The sequence below is a fragment of the Chaetodon auriga genome, chromosome 4 (assembly GCF_051107435.1).
Source record: "Chaetodon auriga isolate fChaAug3 chromosome 4, fChaAug3.hap1, whole genome shotgun sequence".
NCBI lineage: Eukaryota > Metazoa > Chordata > Actinopteri > Chaetodontiformes > Chaetodontidae > Chaetodon > Chaetodon auriga.
This window is the reverse complement of record NC_135077.1, coordinates 25,104,040-25,126,057: the sequence shown is the minus strand read 5'-3', so window position 1 is coordinate 25,126,057 and position 22,018 is coordinate 25,104,040. Positions and strand designations below refer to the sequence as shown.

General features: G+C 40.7%; 1 protein-coding gene across 1 annotated transcript in view; it reads left to right on the top strand.

Annotated features, from left to right (window-relative positions):
• Positions 1-22,018, top strand: part of chrna8 (cholinergic receptor, nicotinic, alpha 8) — a 43,894-nt gene that overhangs the window by 6,693 nt on the left and 15,183 nt on the right. Inside the window, exons 2-4 of the mRNA XM_076728031.1 lie at positions 6,989-7,128; positions 13,829-13,873; positions 17,713-17,822. Of these exons, the coding sequence (XP_076584146.1) occupies positions 6,989-7,128; positions 13,829-13,873; positions 17,713-17,822 (295 nt within the window). The remainder of the gene's footprint in view (positions 1-6,988; positions 7,129-13,828; positions 13,874-17,712; positions 17,823-22,018) is intronic.

The following is a 22,018-nucleotide window of genomic DNA, read 5'->3' as shown; positions in this document are numbered from 1 at the left end:
AAATTCAAGCAAACAGTGACACTGAACATTGTGGTTTTGGTCTGTCGAGCATTTCAGGTGCAAGAGAAATCGTTGCGGCATGATAACCTCTTTAAACCAATTGCTCTGATAAAAACAGTAGCATCCACTCTCATACATAGTATTTGACCTCATGGCCAATTTTTCAGTGTTTTTGTAACAGTGCTCTGAACATTCTGTGGATTTTCAGCACAGTCCTTCTTGAACAGCTGCTGTTGACAACCACAGCCTTTCAAAGGTATACCAATAAGATAATACAAGCAGAGGACGGGATCCCTGCAGATACCCTGCTCACATTAAGTGGGTCATAAATGACGATTTAGAGGGATTACTTTTGTATCTAGACATTTTTTTTAAGGAAAATCCTGCATGGTATACCCTTAAGCAGATAAAATAGAAGTTTATAGATCCCCAGAGGGGAAATTCACATGTTACAGTATCACAAGAAACAGTCTATAGAGGTAGGAAACAGTTAAAGAGCTATTTAAAATGAATAAATTAAGCAAAATAAGAAGGAGTCAGAAGACATTCAAAAGCTAAATATACTACATACAGTACATTTGCATGCTTAGAGTCAAGCAGTGCAACTCCACAGGCTATACTGAGTCATTCAGAGTTAATGGTGATGAGGCAGGGAAGAATGTTGCTCATTCATCTTCCCCTCTCCCATTTCTGAACTGACCTGGTATTTCAACCATCCCCTCAGATCACAGCTGAAATAAACACATAATGATGACATACATAAGAGCCTAACAACAAAGGAAAAGTGAGTACAACAATGAAATATAGAATCCATAAATCGTGAGTACGTAGGAGTAGAGAATTTTATTTATTGATTGATCCATGTGCCGCAAGCTGCACACACACACTTGCAACTGCAAACACATCAAAAGACACAAGGGAGAGCCGGTGTGAAAGCCGGAGAGAGCACACACTGCAGGAGTTGCCCCCAGGCTACACAACATAATGAGACAGTAATCTGGTCTTCCTTAAAACCCTTGTGACCCGCTTTAATGCGACAGGTCACACTGCCAGCCATGTACAGCACTGTGAGGGTAGTAAACTGATGCTGAACAAGAGATGAGCTATCTGCTCTCATCCCTCGCAGCAGTCTTGTAAGAGCGCTTTTTCTAGCAGTCTTCCATGAGAGCAGAGGCTTTGAGACGGAGCTCTTTCTTCATTCATTTCAATGAATCATTTAATCATCTGTCTGTCCCTCCATTCAGCCATATGCTATCACGCAACAGAATGGAATGTATGAAACTAATGAGGAGAGCTTTAGCACCTTTCAACAAGGTAATACAAAGTGCTTTATATTAGACATAAAGACATTGATTGACTCCCATTTTTCCTTTCGGAAATGTCTCTTTTTTGCATTCCTGCTGTATTTGATAGTGATAGTGAGGGTATGACATGCAGCAAAGGGCCCAGACCAGATTCAAGCCCAGGTGGCTGCAGTAAAAGTTGATATGTAGTACCAGGCAAGCTGCTGGAGAATACCCTTTGTTGGCAGCCCTGTGCAGGAAAGACCAGCCCTATTTGTGATAAATGTAGTAGTATGAGTAGTATGAATAATAGTGTAGTATATAATGGTAATATAGTATATCTGGGCATGCAGGGTGAGCCTTGTAGAGTTTTTCAAACGGATTAAATTTTACATAAATCACCCAAAGTGCGATTATGAGAATAAGAGCCAAGTTGAAAAATGGAGCTTGGAATTTTGTACCTCTTTCAGCAACTTTGATGAATATTTCCAACTAGTTATGATAGATTGTGACAATTTGTCTCTATCGCAGGACATGTTTTCAAGTGGAGGGTTGGTTGATGGATTTCATTTTAAAGCAGGCATTGTAAATGAACAAAAACAAAAAAGGGCTCAGTCTAAAAACAGGTATTGTAAGTTATGTTTATTGATCCACACAATGTGTGCCTCTATTATTTTAAAAATGCTTTGTGTTTAATGTGACATGTGAAAACCCAAAAATGATCCTCACTTACAGGACAAGAGGGTGAATATTTACACTGGTCAAATTAAATCTAAGTTTTCAGTTAAAGCAGATTAATATCAGTCGATTTTATTTTCAGTCCAGAGTAAAGCTGCCACCAGCAAGTAGTTTGTGTTCATGACTGAAGTCTTCAAAGACTAACTGAACACCAGGCTGAAAAGCAGCGTTTCACTGCCCTCTCTGGTTGAAAGTTTGCAGCCTGTTTCACCTCTGATCACATCACTGATGGGAGGGGTCAGAAGTGTGCACTTCAACATCACTACAGCTAGACTGAGTTAAACCACTAGAGGTCAGCAAAAACAAAAATTTCATGAGTTAAGCCAGACTCTGAAATTGGCAGTTTTGAAGTACATTTTGCCAACATCTGAATTTTTTCAAGGGCCTATCAGTGCGAGCATATTAGCAGATGCTGTCCATGGACTCCAGTGCACTAGCATGACCTTGATAAGTCTGTCTGAATACACTGAGGACATATTAGAAAGAAGGAGACATACACAGAGAGGAGTGAGCAAGAAAGACATTACATAATGACTGAACTGACATGGAGCGTCACATATGGGACACCGAAGGGACAAACATGCAGCTCTCAGGAAGCTACATGGTGCAAACCAAAGCCCGGTCAAATAACACACACACTGCCTGAGGACGCACTGTGTAATGCAGCGCAGTCTACTGCACCAGTTAACAGCTCAGTCTGTCCAAGGAGGTCTCAAAAGATGTGTCTCTCTCCTCCCTTTGGGGATTCACTGGAAGTATGAAAATAAAATGGAAGTGCTGGTCAGTGCTAGCATTACGGTCACTGTCGCATGCCTCCACCCCAACAGAGCACATTCTGGCACATTCTGCGACACTAACATTGCTGATAACAAATCGCTGACAAAAAAAGAGGGAACAGCTCTCTCCTGCCTGGGAAGATGAGACTGACAAGGCCAGCGAGGTCACCGAAAGTTTGTCTCATCAGTGAAACTTTTCCGTTTGCCACTGCAGTTTATTCATACCCTGAATAAACTGCTGCACTTGAATTTTTATTCTCCCTTATTCTTTTTTATCTTATTTTTATTTCCTATTTTACTTTGTTTTAGTCTTATTAAAATCCTATTAATGTGTGCATTTTTACAATTGCCTTGTGTTTCTTTTATATATGCTCTTAATATCGTATGCAAAGCACTTACCTTGTTGTTGAAAGCTGCTACACAGATAAACCTGCCTTTCCCCTCTGGAGTAAGGAGTGCTGAGAGTGTGTGTTTCCGTGCTTGAACCCTGGAAAACAAATTGTTGAGAACATAATGTTCTTGACTCTTCTGTCTCAAGGGCAGGAGGTACAGAGTGTTGCTACTTAAAGGACAAGAAAAATGATTGTGGAAAACAGATACATCCTACACATTGCAAACAATGGGAACACTCAGGTAGGAAATAGGGAGTCTGACTTCATTAAATACACTATTATAGATTAACCTCAGTGTATCCCTGGTCACCACCTGTTCAGCTCAACTCTATCCAGCTTGTTTTTGCTCATCTCGCCTTGCTCCAGTGACTCTCCACTCTTTCGCTGGCCGCCGCTCTCACCGATAATGCAGAGTCCCTGTCATGCCAAGATTTAGGAGTGCCCCATCTGACACTCGTCAACACCCTCACACATAAACACAAAGGGAGCTGTCTTTGTTTATGTTTGCCTCATTAGCCATTCATTCAGTCATCGTGCGTGCGCTCATGTCTTGGCTGTCGCTCGGTAAATGCTGGAATCTGACGAGACAACATCTAATCTGAACAAGGGTAACTGGGGAGAGACAGGCTGAGACCTCGTCAGTTCTGGCTGAGATGAGACACTGATGGCTGAGGGAGTCTGGAAGTTTTGTTTTTGCTGGTGGCAACATCGACGTGAGACTTAAAGCCACTGTGTTTGGAATTTCTATGTGATTCGGGCATCTTTCAAATGATTCTGATAGACATAGTTTGGAGAGAAATGAGATTGTCCTGATGAAGATTGTTGCTTTTTATGTGTTGCTCTCAGTATATTGTCCCTGGGTCGTACATTGCTGTCAGTTACAGTGTCTTTTTCAGGAGTGCCACTGGTGACACCAAAGCTGCAAGTTTTCTGATAAGTTGGATGGAAATCTGCTTCCAGTTCACTCACTCATGTCCTGGTCATAGAACAATTTTAAAAAGTAGTTGTATTTTAGATAGCGTAGAGTGTGTCAGGGTTTGGAACAATCTGTGATCAGAAAAATCTACTTCTGATACGTAAAAGGCTTGTAAAATACTTTGCTTTAAGCCTCCCTATTTAGCATTTATAAGAAGAATCTAAACATTTATTACATTACATTTACAACAGACTACAATGTAGCTGTAAGCACAGATAAGGACACGGCTAACAGTAGACATTGTATACACCATCCTCCACTCATAGGAGCCCACAAAAGTTATAGTTTTCATAAATACATTAATAAACACTTATAATTGAAAAACAATGGGTCTATAATGCTGGATTGTAAATGATCATGTTTAAAGCATATCGATACGACTGTGAATAAGATGGGGAGAGGTCTTTCTACCTTTAAATGGAAGACGACAGGAGGTCACATCATTAGTCTTACTATACTTTGATTACTGTTGTTTGTCCATGCCCTGAAGAATGAAAGACATAAATGCTTTCTGATCTGACGTCCCTATTGGCAGGATGGTATCAGTAGTCAGTGTCATCTAAAAGTGTTAAATCACTGTTGGAAAATCATTTTATTACTTGATAAAACTATGGTTAAAACTGTGGTAGTTTATTTTCGACATCATTGGGCAAAAATTCCATAGTAAACGTTCAGCATACTGTAATTGAAGTGGTCTGAGACGAAGACTAGACTTCCGCACCTTCTCATGGTTCTGTTTTCAGGCTTTAGAAGATCTAGCCAGTGACAGGAGACTTTGGCCAATCACAGGTCATTTCTGAATATGCAGATGCACATGCGTGTCCTTTCAGATGGTAGAAACCTAGTCTCACATAGCCAGACCTGTACATCTCCACACTTCTTTTAGCGCTGTGCCAGTGCTGGAGAAAGTGACAATGACAGTCTGATTCAACGGTGGAAAATTCTAAGAAAATCCTGCAACTTGTGATGAATTTGTCCACAGTGGCGTACAGAACAAAACACACGCGTTAACACGGAGCTTCAGGCTTGTTGTGTTCGATGCCATGGCGCTCCTATCGACGAGTAGCAAAGAGGCGTGCGTGTGTGTGTGTGTGTGTGTGTGTGTGTGTGTGTGAAACGGTGTCACAGCTGCCTCTGAAGCCCGGGGCTCTCTGTCCTGGAGCCATTAAGTGCTGGAGGGGCATCTATGAGAAGAGGAGTTGTGGGGAGGCTCATGCCATAAAGAGTAGGCTCTATGAGTTTTTGCAGGGCAAACAAATCCTTCTGCCTCTGTTCAAACTTTTACTTAGGTTTAGTGGGTTGGTCTGAGTGGAGTGATGACAAACCAGCAGTAAGACAGCCAGAAGGTTTTGCATTCTGTATGTTCAGTTGTTGCCTCTTGCAGCTTTAGGGTTTGGTTGAACAGTCTCCCATGTGAAAATCCAATGTTTTCTTCACCTAATCCATCAACCCTGACCTCCTCCCCAGGTGGACTTTGTCCATTAATGATAACATCACCTGAATTTCTCCTTTGCTTCCATCATAATTACTACAGCCACTAGGTGGCTTTGTCCCTTGAATGTAATTTACTTACTGAAATAACTGATGCTGTAGTTTTTGTGACAACAGTCTCTGATTATGAGGCAAGCTACATGTAGTGGAGGGAGATTTATTCTACCAAAATGATGAACAAATGTATTAAATGACCAGTGTGTAAGGTTTAGGGGGCTCTGTGGAATGTAATAATCAAGTACTGTATGTTTTCATTTGCAGAAATTCACCTGAAAATAAGAATCAGTGTGTTTTTGTTTTATCTACAGAAGGAGCAGGTCCTCTTCCACAGACTCCTCTGTGTTTCAACAGCAGCAGCCCAGAGTTTCATGACAATTATTGATTTTCCTACATGCTTGGAAGGAGAGTGTGTGGTGAGGGGTATTCAGTTGGTTGCAATCTGCAACCTCACCACTGGATGCCACTAAATCCTACACACTGGACCTTTAAAGTACTGATTACACATGCTTGTGCATCTAATTCAGGAAATAAAGATTGATTTAAATTTTCTTTAAATAGCACCCGGCTCAATGTCCCTCCTCACTGAATAATTTTAGATAGACAGTTCAGTAGTTATGTTAAGTTAGAGAGAGTGAGGTGTCGTCCGTCAAAAATATTTTGGTCCTGCTTTTTGACTCTCCAGATAGTCACACAGTCAAAGCTTTTTTGAGTCAAATTTGTGAAAGAGGAACAAAGCTAGCACTTACCTTCATAACTGGCTGGGTTTTTGTTTGTATCAGGGACTGCTTTGCAATATTCATTCCCATTAAAGATGGATGCCTCTTTGTTCAGTGTAAACCTCTTGATGAGGCCTAATGAATACAGAAGAGACAAAATGAAAGCACAGTCAACACAATTAAAGTTAACTGAGTTGACAATGTGCTCATTACATTCAGCAAATTATGAGTTAATCATGCTCAATCAAGTTGGAAATAATTGCTCTAACACTGTTGATTAGATTACAGGCATTAATATGTGTGGGAGACTATTGTGAGTGTGTTTTATTAAAGTACTGGGTTGACTGTTAAAGATGCAAACAGTAGAATTTCAGTTTGTCACCATTGCTTTCCGTTCTCTCTTTCTCCCACCATGACATCTTTTCATTTTGTCTTCCCTTCTCACCTGCGTTTCTTCCCCTTCCATTTAACTCTACTATCTATTATTCTTTCTCCCTCCTCTGCTCTTCCTCCCTTTCATCCTTCCCTTTGTCCCGCTGATGCCTTTCCTCTCCCTCTATCCTTCATTCCTTTCTCATTTCTCACACTCACGCTGTCCATCCTCTTTCTGCTCCAGGTTGTGATGGTGGTGTGCACCAGAGGAAGCTGTACCACGACCTGATGTTGAACTACAATCGGTTGGAAAGACCTGTTCAAAATGACTCCGCGCCCATTGTGGTGGAACTGGGCCTCACACTGCTACAAATCATTGACGTGGTGAGTGTGTGGGCCGGTGTGCGTCACGGTGATGTGAGGTGCAGAGTATGTTTGAAGACAGACAGAAAAAGTGAGGAAGTGTGTGGGATTTGTTTTTTGTCATCTGATTTACCTACACTGACTGTGGTGCATACTAATTCACATTACTTTGAGGGTATTGCACTTCATCTTCCTCCGAATCTAAAACTGTTATTCCACCAGCGGCAGCAACCAACCAACTGAAAGAGCGAGTTCTTTGTTTCTTGCCTCGTTCCTTTTTCATTTGGCACTACAGGCCCTCAGTCCTTTCTTTCATCCAACGGGAAAATTCTGTCTCAGTGTTGAGATATGCCCTCTCACATTTTTGCCCCTTTTTCTCCTTCTGAGCTGCTCGTCACTCTCCCTCCCTCTTTCACCATTTTTACAACATGATCACAACTATTTTCATGTGTCACCTTAAAAAGAGTAGTTCAAAGTCTTGGGAAATGCCCTTATTTGCTTTGGCTGAGATTTAGATGGATAGACTTTTGTATTTGTTGTTAAATATGAAGTCAGAGCTAGGAGGTTAGCTTAGCACAATGACCGAAGAGTAAAAACATGGTTGTCTGGCAATTTCACTGTGGCTGTTACTGTGTGTTCAGGCAGAACACAAAGCCAATTGTAGCAGTGGCATGACTGCATACAAATTCATGGAAAGATGTGATTAGCTGTAAACTTGTTCAGGATGGCAAATTGAAAATGCAAGTCGATAAATTTTCAACTTCAGAAATTCATTAGGAAGTTTCTGCTGTTTCTGTTCCATCAGAGGCTGAGTTGGCACACAAACTAACACTGACACGGTCCCTCGCATGATCAGCACATCTGTTGTTAGCTAGCTTCCAGCTAACATCTGTACGATTGGTCAGCAGTCCAATTACTGCAAATGATGAAAGGTGAAAGGTTGCTTAATTTTCTGTGTGAACACACCTTCTGACATCAGGAAGTCACTGCACCCAGCCAAGAGACAGTTGGGCACGTAATCAAACCACAGCACAAACAGGCTTTTGTACAGATTAAAATGAGATACATGCGAGTCTCAGTGAGCTTCAGAAGTGTTGGCAAGAGCTTTTATTTTCCTTTTGCCTTTGTGCCAGCGGTTAGATGAGAAGGTTGATACCTCTCAGATTTTATCTTAACTTAGCAGAAAGGCTAGAAACAGGTTGAAAGAGCCAGCGTGACCCTGTCCAAAGTAACAAAACCAACCTACCAGTTTGACTTCTCAGACAGCTGGATTCACGGGATCATGAGATAACATGAGGTCACGTGATGTGACTCCATCTTGCCAGGCTTTGCGTGTGATATAACTACAGTCATTTGGATCAATCAGCATCCCATGAGAAACTGCTCATGGCAGCTACAGCTGGGTGCAGTTTAAGTGTGACGACGACAAGACAAGCGACTGTTGGTTCAAAAACAACAATGTCAGCTCCAAAAGAGGTCAGCGTTGCGACGCTGCTATAACATCACTTATATCGGCATCTACAGCAAGACTCGAGGAAGTTACTGGTGATGGTGGACAGATTTTGTTACCTTCAGAAAATGACAGGCTAGCTGTTTCCCCTCATTTCTGGTCTTTCTGCTAAGCTAAGCTAACAGGCTGCTGCAGCCTCATAGGAAGCAAATAAGTGCATTTGTCACATATTTCTCAAATATTTCAGAAATACACAGAAACATTTTCTGCACACTCCCCAAACCTGAGCCAAATGCCAAAGTTTCTTCTTCTTTGAAGTGGTTTCTTGAGAGAAAGGCTTTGTTCACAACATCTCTCCATTCTTATCTGTGTGTCCTACATTTTACACCCATAAACACACACACAAAAACACACCCAGAAACACACAGAAGCCTCTTTTAGCTCAATGTGGCCACAATCCCCCCTTTCACTCTTTTTCTTGTCAAACCCTCAGCTCTTAAATCAACACTTCTGTGGTTTTGGCCAGATTTTCTGTCACGTCTCATTTTATGTTTTGTTCCTTGTGCTTCATCATGTGTTTCCTCCTGGTGCCCAACTCGTGCACCAATCCTCAAGTTGAAGCACTCATCCAAAAAACCTAAGCTGACACCCTGTCACATCACTGGGCCAGCCCTGTCACAAGACACATGATAACTACATGTTGGTAAGAGCCATACGCTGGGCTGTAATGTAGGATTCACATTCTATTATTAATAAGGGCAAGTTTCCTACAGCACACATGAAACAACATTTTAATGTATTCTGAGAGCTTACGAATGACAGACTGGAGACACAGAGGTGAGAGGCAAGACAATCTTCAGAGAAAACATATGGCACTTTTCAAACATGATGGCATGAGACCATTTAGTTCTTTTGTTGAAGGACAGTTTAATTTCAAAGCTTACTTATTTGTGAAAAATTACAAATAACATGTTGTGTTTACATTATTGCTGTCGTGTCATTTGTTGAAATGTTGTTGAATATGTTTTATATATGTGTGTGTGTTTGCTATGTGTGCATTGTTGTTAACTACATTGTTAGCTGACTCAATGCATAATGGATAAGCTGGCAAGACCATGTGAATTAATGCTTACTGGGCAGTTGTAAATAATGTAAAGCGGGTTGTGCACGTGTGTGTGTAATGTGGCCTTTGATTCCTCCATCTGCTCCTGGGTAACTCTCCAACCAGGAAATTGGGGCAGGTCGATGTCCACAAACTGGGTTCATCACCATGAATAATGACAGATGCACAGACAGACTGACAGATGAGCACAGGACCGGCCACCATCCAGTATGGGAAGGTCGCCATGTGCCTTATGTTGTTTACAAAGAAACCAAAGTTCAGTGGTGAAATGCAATTTTGTACAAATATGAGGTGCTTAAATATTTCTATTTCATGGGACTTTATATATCTACTCTTTTACAGTTCAGAGAGAAAAATTGCACTTTTTGCTTTTACTAGTGGATGACCCACACTACCTTCTGAACCACGGGCTCCACAGCCACCCATTTTGCTTTTAATACTTATGTACTTTTACTTGTAATGGATTGTGTTTATATGGCATTTTGCTACTTTTACTTAAAGCAAAATTTCAACATTTTAGGAACTACTCTGATTTGCTCTCTTGCAGTTTGAGTTATAGTATATCAAGAGTGCCAATTGAACACAAGGCAGATGGGTGATGGATAAAACCCATCAATTTCCTTGCTTTTTATACTAAGTCACCTGACTTCCTCTTTTGCTCCTGTCATCATAATTACTTAGGTTATAATAACCTGCTTGTAGGGATGATATATACAGTACATATACATATACATATACATATACAGCTGTTTTTCTGGTGAGGACAGGCTGGATAAAACTGGATAAAAGATTAAAATCCATTGGTGCTTTACAGTAAATCTCCATGTATATTGTTCCAGAAATTGAAACAGAAATGGAATATAATATATCTATCTATATATCTATATATCTATATCTATCTATCCATCTATCTATCTATCTATCTATCTATCTATCTATCTATATATATATATATATATATATATATATATATATATATATATATATATATATGAATGACAACATGTTTTTGACCTTGGCTGTATGATGTCAGATAACTTGCAATAAAATACGGTTAAGGAGCTTGTGTTGGATGTAAGTGTCTATCACTCCCTTGCCAGTCTGTCTAACACCAATCAGAGCAGATTCATGTGGAGATTAGTGTTTATAGTGGGTGTGACAGGGCTGATACTGCCGATTGCATCTGAGCAAAATCCCACAAAACACCACAAAGCAGAGGTCAGGCACAGAAGAGAGAGAAAACACAGCGACCTCACAGACAAAGCTAAATCTCCACGATTGCGAGCTTGATCGTGCACATGCTCACACACACACCAAAAGGCCAGAAAAATGTTGCTTTGTGAAGCACACAATGGGAGGCTGTTCTAATTCAGCAGTGGCGAAAGGAGGCTGTTTAAAAGAGGGATGTATCAGAAAGGACAGGTGGAGATAAGATTGGAGTGTGGAGGGAGTTAGGGGTGACGTGAGGGGGCGGGAAAGGGAGAGAGGAGTGGTGATTGTGTGAGAATCGATTTTCACTTCAAGTAAGAGCAGCAAGTTTGCTTTGCTTGTCGCTGATGATTCTGAGTTTAAACACCATTTGAAGTTGAACACAGTCAATGGGATTCTTTGAACTGGGAATCGTTAGAGTCACATCAAGCATATTTAAAATGGATACTTACTAACTAACAGTTACAAGACTGCAAAAACAATAGTGATACTCATATTAGTGGTTGTTCAACTTGTTGTAAGCCCAAATTTGAGCGTGTAGTTTATGAAAACCCCAGTCTGCATGAAAGCTGATGTTGAGCTGATTTGAAAGCTGGATCTCTCAGTTCTCTAAATCCGGCTTCATAATTATGTGGTGCAACAAGTCATTAAGCTCAAGCCTGGGAACGTGCAAACATAAAAGTTGAAGGTACCCTAACCACCAGCAGCACTCTGAAACAATTTTAGGAGTGGTTGCCTGTTTTGTTTGTATTGTGTAAGTGAGTGATCGACACCCTGCAGTCAGTTTCATTCCACTAATAAACAAGTGGAAGCGATAATGTGCTGACATAGTCAGGGGTTACAAAACAAAAATGTTAGGAACTAGTGTTGTAGTGTTTAGTAATGTATCTATTTCATCTGCTTTTTTAATATAAAATCTTAATCTGAAAAGTAAGTAGTAAAGTTGTAAAATGTAGAGGAGTAAAAAGTACAATATTTGCTTCAGAAATAGTGAAATAAAAGTATAAAAGTAGCATGATATAATGGATATACTCAAGTAGAAAAACCTCCAAATTAAATGGCACTTAAGTACAGTACTTGAGGAAATCTGCTTGGCTAAATTCCACCACTGGACCTCAGGGGTACATGACACCTTTTCATCATATTTAACCACCATTACTCTCCTTCAAGGCACAAACAGAGCTCTTCTAACTACACTTGATGGACAGTGTTCATCAAGTATAGCAGATCTTTTAGTCTCTGACAGACACAGGCTTGGTTGAATAACTACAATTTAACATTAAATAATTGAATACCAGTGCAATAAACACACCTCAGTATAATGTTGAATTAGGCTGCATTAGTTGGAGCTAGCTGTACCTATTAAACTGACAGATGGGATGCGTGCTGATGATGGTTTCCCAGTCTCCACTCATGCTGCCTTTATTTCTAGAGCAAGCTGTTATAAATCAGTTCTTTGGAAATTAACAAAATCCTCCATATGAGGTTTTAAAAGTGAGGTGGCTGGATAAAAATAAGATCACCTGTTTTGGTGTGATATGGAGACTAAAAGATGTGCAGCGGCTTAAGAAAGGCTGATGCACTATAATCTAATTTAATGTAATGGCATCAGCTGAGAATAACTTCACCAGGAACACCTGAATCTCTTTAAAGACCTTTAAAAGGACCATACAGGTGATTTTACAAGTTTTATCCCATTAGCTTCAAACTGTGCATACTCCACATTACTGCCAAGCATTAATAAGGAATGTGAAAGCAGTCATTCAGTTAGGGTCGAATCGAAACACTCTCTGTGACTGTCACACAACATAAGAACAAGTTTCATTTTTCAGGTTCCACTTCTGAAATTGTTCCTGAGAGAGAAAAAAAAAAGAAAAAGCAGGACGAAACAAGCGAGAGCAGTATGAAACTGTGTGATAAGAAAGAAAACTCCACGTTAGATTAGGTCTGGTGGGATGAGGAACAGAAAGAAATAAAGTGAGCAAATTGATTTCATGATTTGGTTTTACCACAGTGACATTAAAGGGAAAGTTTTCCAAGGGTTGAGCTAGCGCTATGGTTTCAGTCATGGGTAGAAGATAAGGTGAGGCACCACTTAAGTGATTCTAAGAAGCAAGAAGGGACGAATCCATGAAGAAACAGAACAGAAGACGCTGCTGTGACCAGCAACCGCTGTCGAGCACTTTTCTTCAGGCTGAGAGGGAGGTAATAAGTCAGACACAGAGCGTACCAGTGTGTAACAAGGAGTGAAACTTGTCGCTGTCATGTAGGATTCTGCGAAACAGACTCTAAACAAGTCCTCAGGTTTTGTTTGGTTTTTGCTTCCTCTCCCTCCGACCTCTCCTTTTCTTTCAGCTGCCTCATGAATTATCCCATCCTCTCTCCGTTCTGCTTCTCTCTCTCTGTCAATCTAACTTAAACTCACTCTCCACCCTTCCTTTTCTCTCTCTGACCATTTGACCATGAACTGACCCCTGTGAAATATCATAAACTGCAGCTGGAGCCGCTGAGTCTGTGTGTTTCTGTTTTCATGATGTTGGTAGAAACTGCTGTAAGCTCATCTCTTTGCTGAAGAGCTGCGTCCTTTCTGCAGTCTAATTTCCTGTGCAAATTGCCCTATCTTTTTCATTTCCTTATTTGTGATCTCAGCATTGTTTAAAATCACAAAACACGACTTCTGTTGCATTACAAGAATCTCATAAAAAAGGAAAAAGGCTGGAGTGCATCATTGTCATTCAGTCAGCGCGCCGGCTCTGCGTCATCAGGGCTGCAGTTTGACTTCATTGCCGATCTGTCTCGTAGTCTCCCCTCATGTTCACCAGACATGCAGCATTTATATTTTTATTTGCTCTCGCCCCGCAGAATAATTTGATTCACTGTCTGCCGTCATGTCTACTTGCTGCTGATTACTCTCTCTGTCTCCTCCTGTTCCCCTCAAGGATGAAAAGAACCAAGTGTTGATCACAAATGCCTGGCTGCAGCTGGTACGTCTCCTCTCCAAGCACTTTCTGTGTGATCACTGTGTGATAATTGTCATTTAGTATATTTATGGAACGTGTGTGTGTATTGTTTTGTCCTGTGGGCTTTTGAAAGCACAGTCAGGTATGATTTGCGCAGCAACCAATAACCTTTTGTTTTGAACAGGAACCGTTTCCGTGACCCCCCCCCTCCAGAGTTTTTTTCTTTCATGATATTTAATAATAGCATGATGTGATATTTATTGCCAGCATTAGAGTATGTCACAGGAGGATGAGGATAAAAATATCTTATTAAGCCATTTAATCATGTTTTCAAAGACCTCTCAAGACATTTCTCAGCATCACTTTGGGTTACTTTCTTTTGCTTTTTAAGTCTTTTTCATTTACATTGGCTTTACTACAACGTTGTTGTTGAAGTTATTCTCAGCTGATGACATTACAATAAATTAGAAGTGCGTCTGCCTTTCTTGAGCTACAACACATCTTTTTAGTCTCCATATCACACCAAAACAGATAAGCAGGCTCCTCATTTCTACCTGGAAACCATCAGTTTTGCTGGCTAAAATGAAAACCGCTGGGGCTTTTTGTCAACATAACCTGTAAAACCACAAGTTACTGCAGCTCTTTAATGATATGGGAACTCTTTGTCTTGGAATTAGCAGAGATTAGCCAATGATTACAGCTTATGCTGGAACAGATAATCACATTGTTTATTCCATTCCTTAAATGGCTTTTGTGTTTTTGGTTTGGAAAGGTAACCTTCCAAACTCCTTCAATGCAGAGTATTGTTCTGACAACAGCCCCGCACCGTGCTTCAGCATGAGGAGAAAGCCTGACAGAGCTGCCGTGCCAAATTCCAGTTTCTGAACTATGATCAGGGGACGGGTTTAGAGGACTAACAGCATCTGTACCGCCATGTGAGCATGTGGAGACTAAGCTACTTAGCTCAGCTGTTGCACAGCCATCCCATTATGGAAAGTTGAAAATGAGTTAGGCTAATGGTACAAGAAATATGCATCACAATGCTCAGGAAAATGTTACATGAAGCCAGTCAGGTAGGCACAACAGCCTCATTATCACAGCAGCCACAGTCAGAGCAGCCCATTAAGGATTTCACAGCTGACAGTCAGGTTGAGTTGGCTGCTGACTGGCTTACAGGTTATGAATGAATCAATTATTCAGGAAGCCACCTCTATAATACTGGCTTCCACTTTGGTGTAATGGCTTAAGGGGGCTTTGCAGATGCAGCAGATTTTGAAGGAAATTTGAGAAGTACATTAACTAGCTTGCAGACAGTCACACAGAGAAGGGGCAGGTTCACCTCTGCTGCATTGTGGGGGATTTTAGGATTACAGGTTTATCAGGCAATGAATGTCCCACATCCGAATGGATTGGATTTTATGTGGTTTTTAACTGTGAGAATTGTAATGAGCTTAAGTTTTCTAAGAACTTGGTGTTACTTTAGTGTCCTCTCTATGCCCAGCTCTTATGGCTGATGGAGGAGTGCCCTTTAAAGGGTCAGTTCACCCATATTACCAAAAAACTGTTTCATCTACATTTTAGCAGGAATCTGTCTCGGATAATTCTGCCTCCATCTGAATACAATGTAGGTGAATGGAATTGTGTTTGTGGTGCTCATCACTCTGAAACACTTCAAACAATAATCAGAAATGTGTCCTTGCAGGAACTGTGGTGCTGATCTGAATCTTGATAATCCACAAACCAGCGCTGTTCACCGGAACTGCTTTCCACCAAAGAAATAGTCCCTGTTCTTAGTGATATCTGTGGATTATCCAGAGAAACCAGGACACTATTTCTAGATAGACCTGTTACTGTTACTGAAAATATTAAATACATTTATTCATTGTTGCGAGCACCACAAATCAAATCCTATTCACCTCCATTGTTTTGGGGTGAAGGCAGAAATCTCAGAGACAGATATCTCAAAACCAGGGCAATGAAATCCAAACTATCAACATGGCTTAAATCCAGAGATGACCTAAATACAAGTGTTGTATTTTTTTTTTAAATAGAATTTACATGTTGCTACATGGACAAATAGAACAATCTGTAGCTGTAACAAATAATTTATGCACAGTTTATTACCCAGTCATGGCTTTGTTGGGAGGAGCACATAGAAGAGATGCACAGAAGGTCATCACAATTAACACAAATCAATCAATGATAAATATTAAACATCTGTCCGACTTTTTCAGCTGTTATTTGTATTGGATGCTGAATATACATCCTGCATGTTTTCATCCTACACCATAAAACGTATCATCCTCAGTCTTGCATTCGGAGAATAAATTTCACACTCTCTTAATAAGAACCTAGTTGTCTCAAATTAGTGACGCTTTCTTAAATTTCTGTTATGTAACTCCAAAACCTATTCTTAGACAGCTGTTACCTTACGTAGCCGAGTGTCCTCCTCATCTGTTCCTGACAGACTACAAAGTTACTGAGCTGTAATTTGTACTGTTGGCTGTTAGTTGTGCTTTCCAAGCCATCGAACATGAAAAGAAGAGTCTGGCACCGAACTGCCCAGGCCCACAGATGACAAGTGTAGTGATTAAGTCATTAGCTGCGTGAGTGGAGACATATGTCAGTGCTTTAGATGGATCGCATCTCTAAGTGGGGAGGGAAAGGTTCAAATCAGACACTTTCTGTATGGGATTCTCAGTTGATTTTAGACGTCACTTACATGGACAGAGGCACATGTGCACAGATAGATTTGCTTGAGAACAGACACATACATTAGTTCCAAAAGCACATTCATGTAAATACAATACACATTGCACAGTATCCGTGTGCAAATATGCATGCACACAGACACACACTCACGTACATAGAGGCATAAACAGATGTGCCCGGTGTACTGTGGCCATATTAGTAATGGGACTGTGTTTGCTCCAAAGAAAATGTCCCCTATGGCGACAACATCTGAGTGCCTCCATCTATATGTGACTTCTATATATATGTATACTAGGCACACACACACACACACACACACCCATAGAAGGACGCAACAGTAACAAACACAAATGAATGTGCTTACATGCCGAAACGCACACTAATATGTAATATGTGTACCATTCCACAGCTCATGTTGATACGTATTGTAAGCCATGAAAGGAGGCACAGAGGAAGCACACAACACACACTCACTCTTAGTGCTCCTGAACGCTTTGATGTCAGGATCAGTTAGCTGCTTGCTGAATATAGACAGGCTCAAATAGGAGTGCAGGAGTCAGTGCCAGCAACTGTTGGCTTGGCATGGTTTCACTGTCAGGCTCCATGATCAGAGACGGGGACAAAGTGGAGGAGCCAAAAGTTGTTGGAATATTAGCTCGAGTAAAGGGACAGTGTTTGACTTCTAATGGCCTATGGTTGATTGTAGTTCGGAAGAAAGATACGATGCACTTAAGTTTTACATAGCTGCTGTGAACCACGATGTGTTTTCTATTTTAGGAGAGATGCAATGACGCACAGATGATACATGCAGGTTGCGTGGCATTGTATCAACACCACTAAAGCTGTGAAATGTGTGTTGCTGTCAGAGCTGTGAACATTGCTAATATGATACCTTGCCAAACAAGGTATCAACAACAACAAAAATAATAACTTGGCTCGCCTGGCTGGGATACAAACCAAAAGCAGATTACAGTAAAGAGCCTTAAATGTGGCATTTGTCTCATTTTAGTTCAACCTCAGTCTTTTTTCTTTACCCGTTCTGCCGTTTGCTCACTTAACTTTTATTATCATGTGTTTTGTGGTCACTTTTATGTCCTCACACCACCTGCTTTTTATATCCGCTCCTTCACTCTGTCTGTTGCTTGTTTCAGTATTGGACAGACATTTACCTTTCATGGAACCCAGAGAACTACCCCGGGGTTCAGAACCTTCGCTTCCCTTCCAATCTGGTCTGGGTGCCAGATATCCTCCTCTACAACAGGTAGGACATACTCTCAACCTTTTGTATCTCACTTCATACTACACCCAGATTGTTGCATTTAACAGCTACTTGTGAGTCGATTGTAAGATTTTACTGCTTAAATCTGCTTTTGTACATCTGAAGCTACAACACGTCTCTCAGTAGCGTATTGGACCTCACACATCCAGGGATTCTCAGATGGAGTATTGATGTCCTTTGGCATTACAGCCCTCAGGCAAATAACCCGCCTAGGAGCAAGAGCAATAAAGATGCAATCAAGTCAAGGAACAAACCATTCATAGCAAATGCCTATACAGTTAGATTTGGGGAAAAAAGGCTCTCCACCTTGAGGGAGCTCATAATGAATCTTAAGTGCAATGAGGATTCTGCTGAAAGAACTAATGCCCCCTTAACAGACATAAATGAACATAAAACTATAGTATAATCAACAATATCAAAAATATAGTACCTAAGGAGTAGGTTGGTCAGGTGGATGGAGTTGTGGCAGCGAAAGGTGTTAGCATGAGTGTAATCAGCAAAGTGAAAGTGTCAGGTTGTAATGGTCAGTGAATGAATATTATTGGACATTATTAATCAGGTGATAACCACGCAGCTCGTGACTGAGACGCTGATGATGATGCTTGAATGAAATACCAATAATAATACCAATCAGCTACTGAGAGCCTGCCTCCTGTGCTCTTTCTGAACTAATGCTAGAGATTTAAAATACTTTATAAAATCACATCTGCATTGCTATAATACTTTTCAATGTTATTTTACTGCTCACATTTAATCTCTACTCCCTCAGAATCCCTCCATTTTTATACTGACAGAGTGATTTATTATTTCACCATACTTAATTTAAAATCATCCACATGGTGTAGTTTTACTCTTATGAATCAGAATGGTTATTTAATAAAGTGCATTGGTATTAAGGAAGGAGTGATGAAAGAAAGGCAGCTAAAATGATGAAACCTCACTTTTGCTGGTGATTATATCAGCGGCTACTGGCCACTGGCATGATCGGTTAATCTGTCACTGCTCTGGCTATTTCATTCTATTTTGCATATTGTTCTTATTTTGATCTATTCTTTCTGTTGCCCCCCCCCCCTCTCTTCTTTCTCTATTATTACCAGCTTGTTTTCTGTAATAAGAACATTGTCGGTTGCTCTAGATTGTCTGGGCTTTGTACACTAATAGCAGAGTGGAAAGACATATTCCCCAGGTGAAATCTCCCTCTTAGCCTCATTTAATGAGATGATTGAGCAGATTCTCTCTGGGCGGACATAAACCTTTACTCCCAGGGGGCTTTGCATCTGTTGCATGCGATGGGCAGTGGTAAAAAATATGAGGAAATACTATTAGTGGATCCACCTTGACAAGAATAGACAGAATGCAGTGTAGTGTATTACATTTTCGTAATGTAGCTTTATTTGCATGCAATATCTTAGTTCTTTTAGTGCTTCATTTTGTCGTCATCGTGTAATTAAATTGGTTTGTGAAGATTGTTCAATCTCATATCAAACTCTACAGGTCTTACTGGAAATCCTCATCTGGCTGAGCTTGTTTCTTTTCCTACCTTTGTTAACGAATGGGACTTTCAGGGTTAGAGAGAAAGAAATCTGTTTCTTGAACTGCTCATTGGTTCCTTTGATTCATCTGTCAGTCTGACTGAAACTCTTTTCTATTCAACCTGTTCTGCATTCTGCTGTTTGGATTGTTGCTAGGTGTCTCTGAGATTGATTCACAATGTGGTTGAGGCCTGCCCAGTTTTAGAAAATGACCCTTTCTTGGAGCAACTTGGATCATTTTCCAGCGTCCGTTGTGTTTCAGGCTTCTGTGGAAATGAAAAGATTGTGTGTGGCACCGATTTTGCCCACAAACACAAGCTGCCCTTAGACATAAATTACAGACAGCTGCCCACATGGTAAACAAAGAACATCCATAACATTTCTCCTCTTTCTAAACAGCTGTGACATACTGAAAAAACAACTACAGCCACTGTGGCTGAATTTGGTGCATGCAGTGGAATCACATGACTGGCACATAGATACAAGCGATACAGGTCTAAGCCCTGTTCATTTTGCTGAAAAACTTCACACTGCAAGCAAAGAGATGGAATGCTTACCTGAATGAGGACCTCTGTTACTAAACATCAGTTACATTAATATGCAGGGGAATACCACTTGAGGAAATAGCAAAGCGGCATTTGATTGGTGCTCTTGCTATTGTGAGTAAAACACCTTTTTATAGTGTTTCTGACAGTAAAAGACACCGCGGGAGAAAGTTTGTGTGGTTGTTGACCATTATTACACTGTAAAGCTCCAAGAGAGGGTATTTAAGAGGAGAGTAAGATCTTTTCAATGCATCGATCCTTCATGCCTCGAATGCTTTCCCCTGCGCATATACCCACACACACTTACACCCACACACACTTAAAGAATCACACTTGTAATGGGGGAAAGACAACATGATACAAGGCAGAGTTGAAGTTGATTGATGGTACTGGCTTTTCAGCTCCGCTTTCAAGGTGATTGAGGATTCTTTTGAGGGCAGCTGCGTGTGTGTGTGTGTGTGTGTGTGTGTGTGTGTGTGTGTGTTTGTGTGCGCGTGCATGAGACTGAGAAGGAGAAGGGAGAGGTTTGGATATCTAATAGGGATGATACAGAACATTAAGCAGCTTACAGTGGGGATCAGCGATCACTAACGATAACGACAATATAGTCCTGACACAAAACCAGACTGAAACTGACGTTCCTTATGCATGCAGTATAAATCATGAGTAAAATCATTCATTTCTATTTTTATGAAGCATGAAAGCAAGCAAGAAAAGAGATTACATATATGAGATAAGATGAGCTTTTACTGATCAGCATCTGGAAATCAGGTCATTTCAGAGGCAAGACTTCAGCAGGGAAATAAAAAAGTGGAAATAAAGACAAAAATAACTGTGATGGACCCCTCAACCAATGAGGAGTAAAGAAATTGTGTGTTTTTATAGATGCTATGCAAGAGCATTGAGATTGGGTTCATAGACGCATTGACTTCTCAAGCTAACAATAGCATTAGTGCATCATTTGGGAAGTTTTTGAGTCATCTTGTTCTTTCAACTACAGCATGAACAAGATCAACCTACCTTGCCTGGGGTGCACTGCTTGAGCCATGCCTGGGAGGGGAGCTTGCAGGTGTAACATGTAAAATTTGTCAGTCAAGCAGCAGGTGAAGGTGAGGTCCCTGGTGTGCTGACCCCTCTCTAAAACTGTCTGTGGGCACGTGTAATGTCAGCTCTCTGATGGGGACAAGGTATCGCAGGAGGCAGAAAGATACCAAAGGTCACAAACGTCTGTCTTGAGTGCTGCTATGTTGGAGTCTTCTCAGGGAGTAACAGGAAGGTCGTCTCTATGAGTGCATGTTTGGAGAGGAAGGCTCTGACTGTTCATTCCTATGCAGCAAACAGCAGCTCAAGGTATCTTATCTTGGAGTCTCTGGGTGGGATTCAGAAGAGTATGCTGCCTGGGGACATAACAGACAGATTATTGGATCATAAGGTAGTTTGTAGAACAACACCTTAGGCTGAAGACCAATGATTGATTGACGTTATCCAAGACTGTTTGGACATGGTGCACTGAGAAGTCTGACTGGTGAAGGATCTAAAATGTAGACAGCTGTATGTTTTATATGCACCCATGTTAGCACAGCAACAATCCTAAACCCATTTCAGATGAATAATATAGGAACCATTTGTCCCGTCCTAGTCATGACTTTGAATATTTCACCATCTGCAGACACTTGGGAAGTTGGGACACAAAAGGAGTGAGTTTTCTGCTTTCATTGTGTTTTTCATGTAAATAATGTAAGCCATCGCGCTGTTGAGCTGCTTTCTTTACATGTTGAGATGTGAATCCAGACAGGACAATGCTCTTTCCTATACATAGAAGCATATCTCAGTGGTGATGTTGTACCATACAGGCATGAAATGTCAATGTGTATGATACCATTTCACTTTTGGCTTTTCATTCAATGGCTCACATCTAAGAAAAAAAAAGGTTAAATTATTGAAGAATCCCATTGCAGGCAAAAGGACTCCATTGGGATTCAACACTTTCATTATACCCTTATCTTTTCCATATGGCATATGACCTTCTGGAACATGTTCTACTTACTTAATGATCTGATTAAGATGTAAGATTATGCGTCAAGAAGTCTCCTGTGATGCT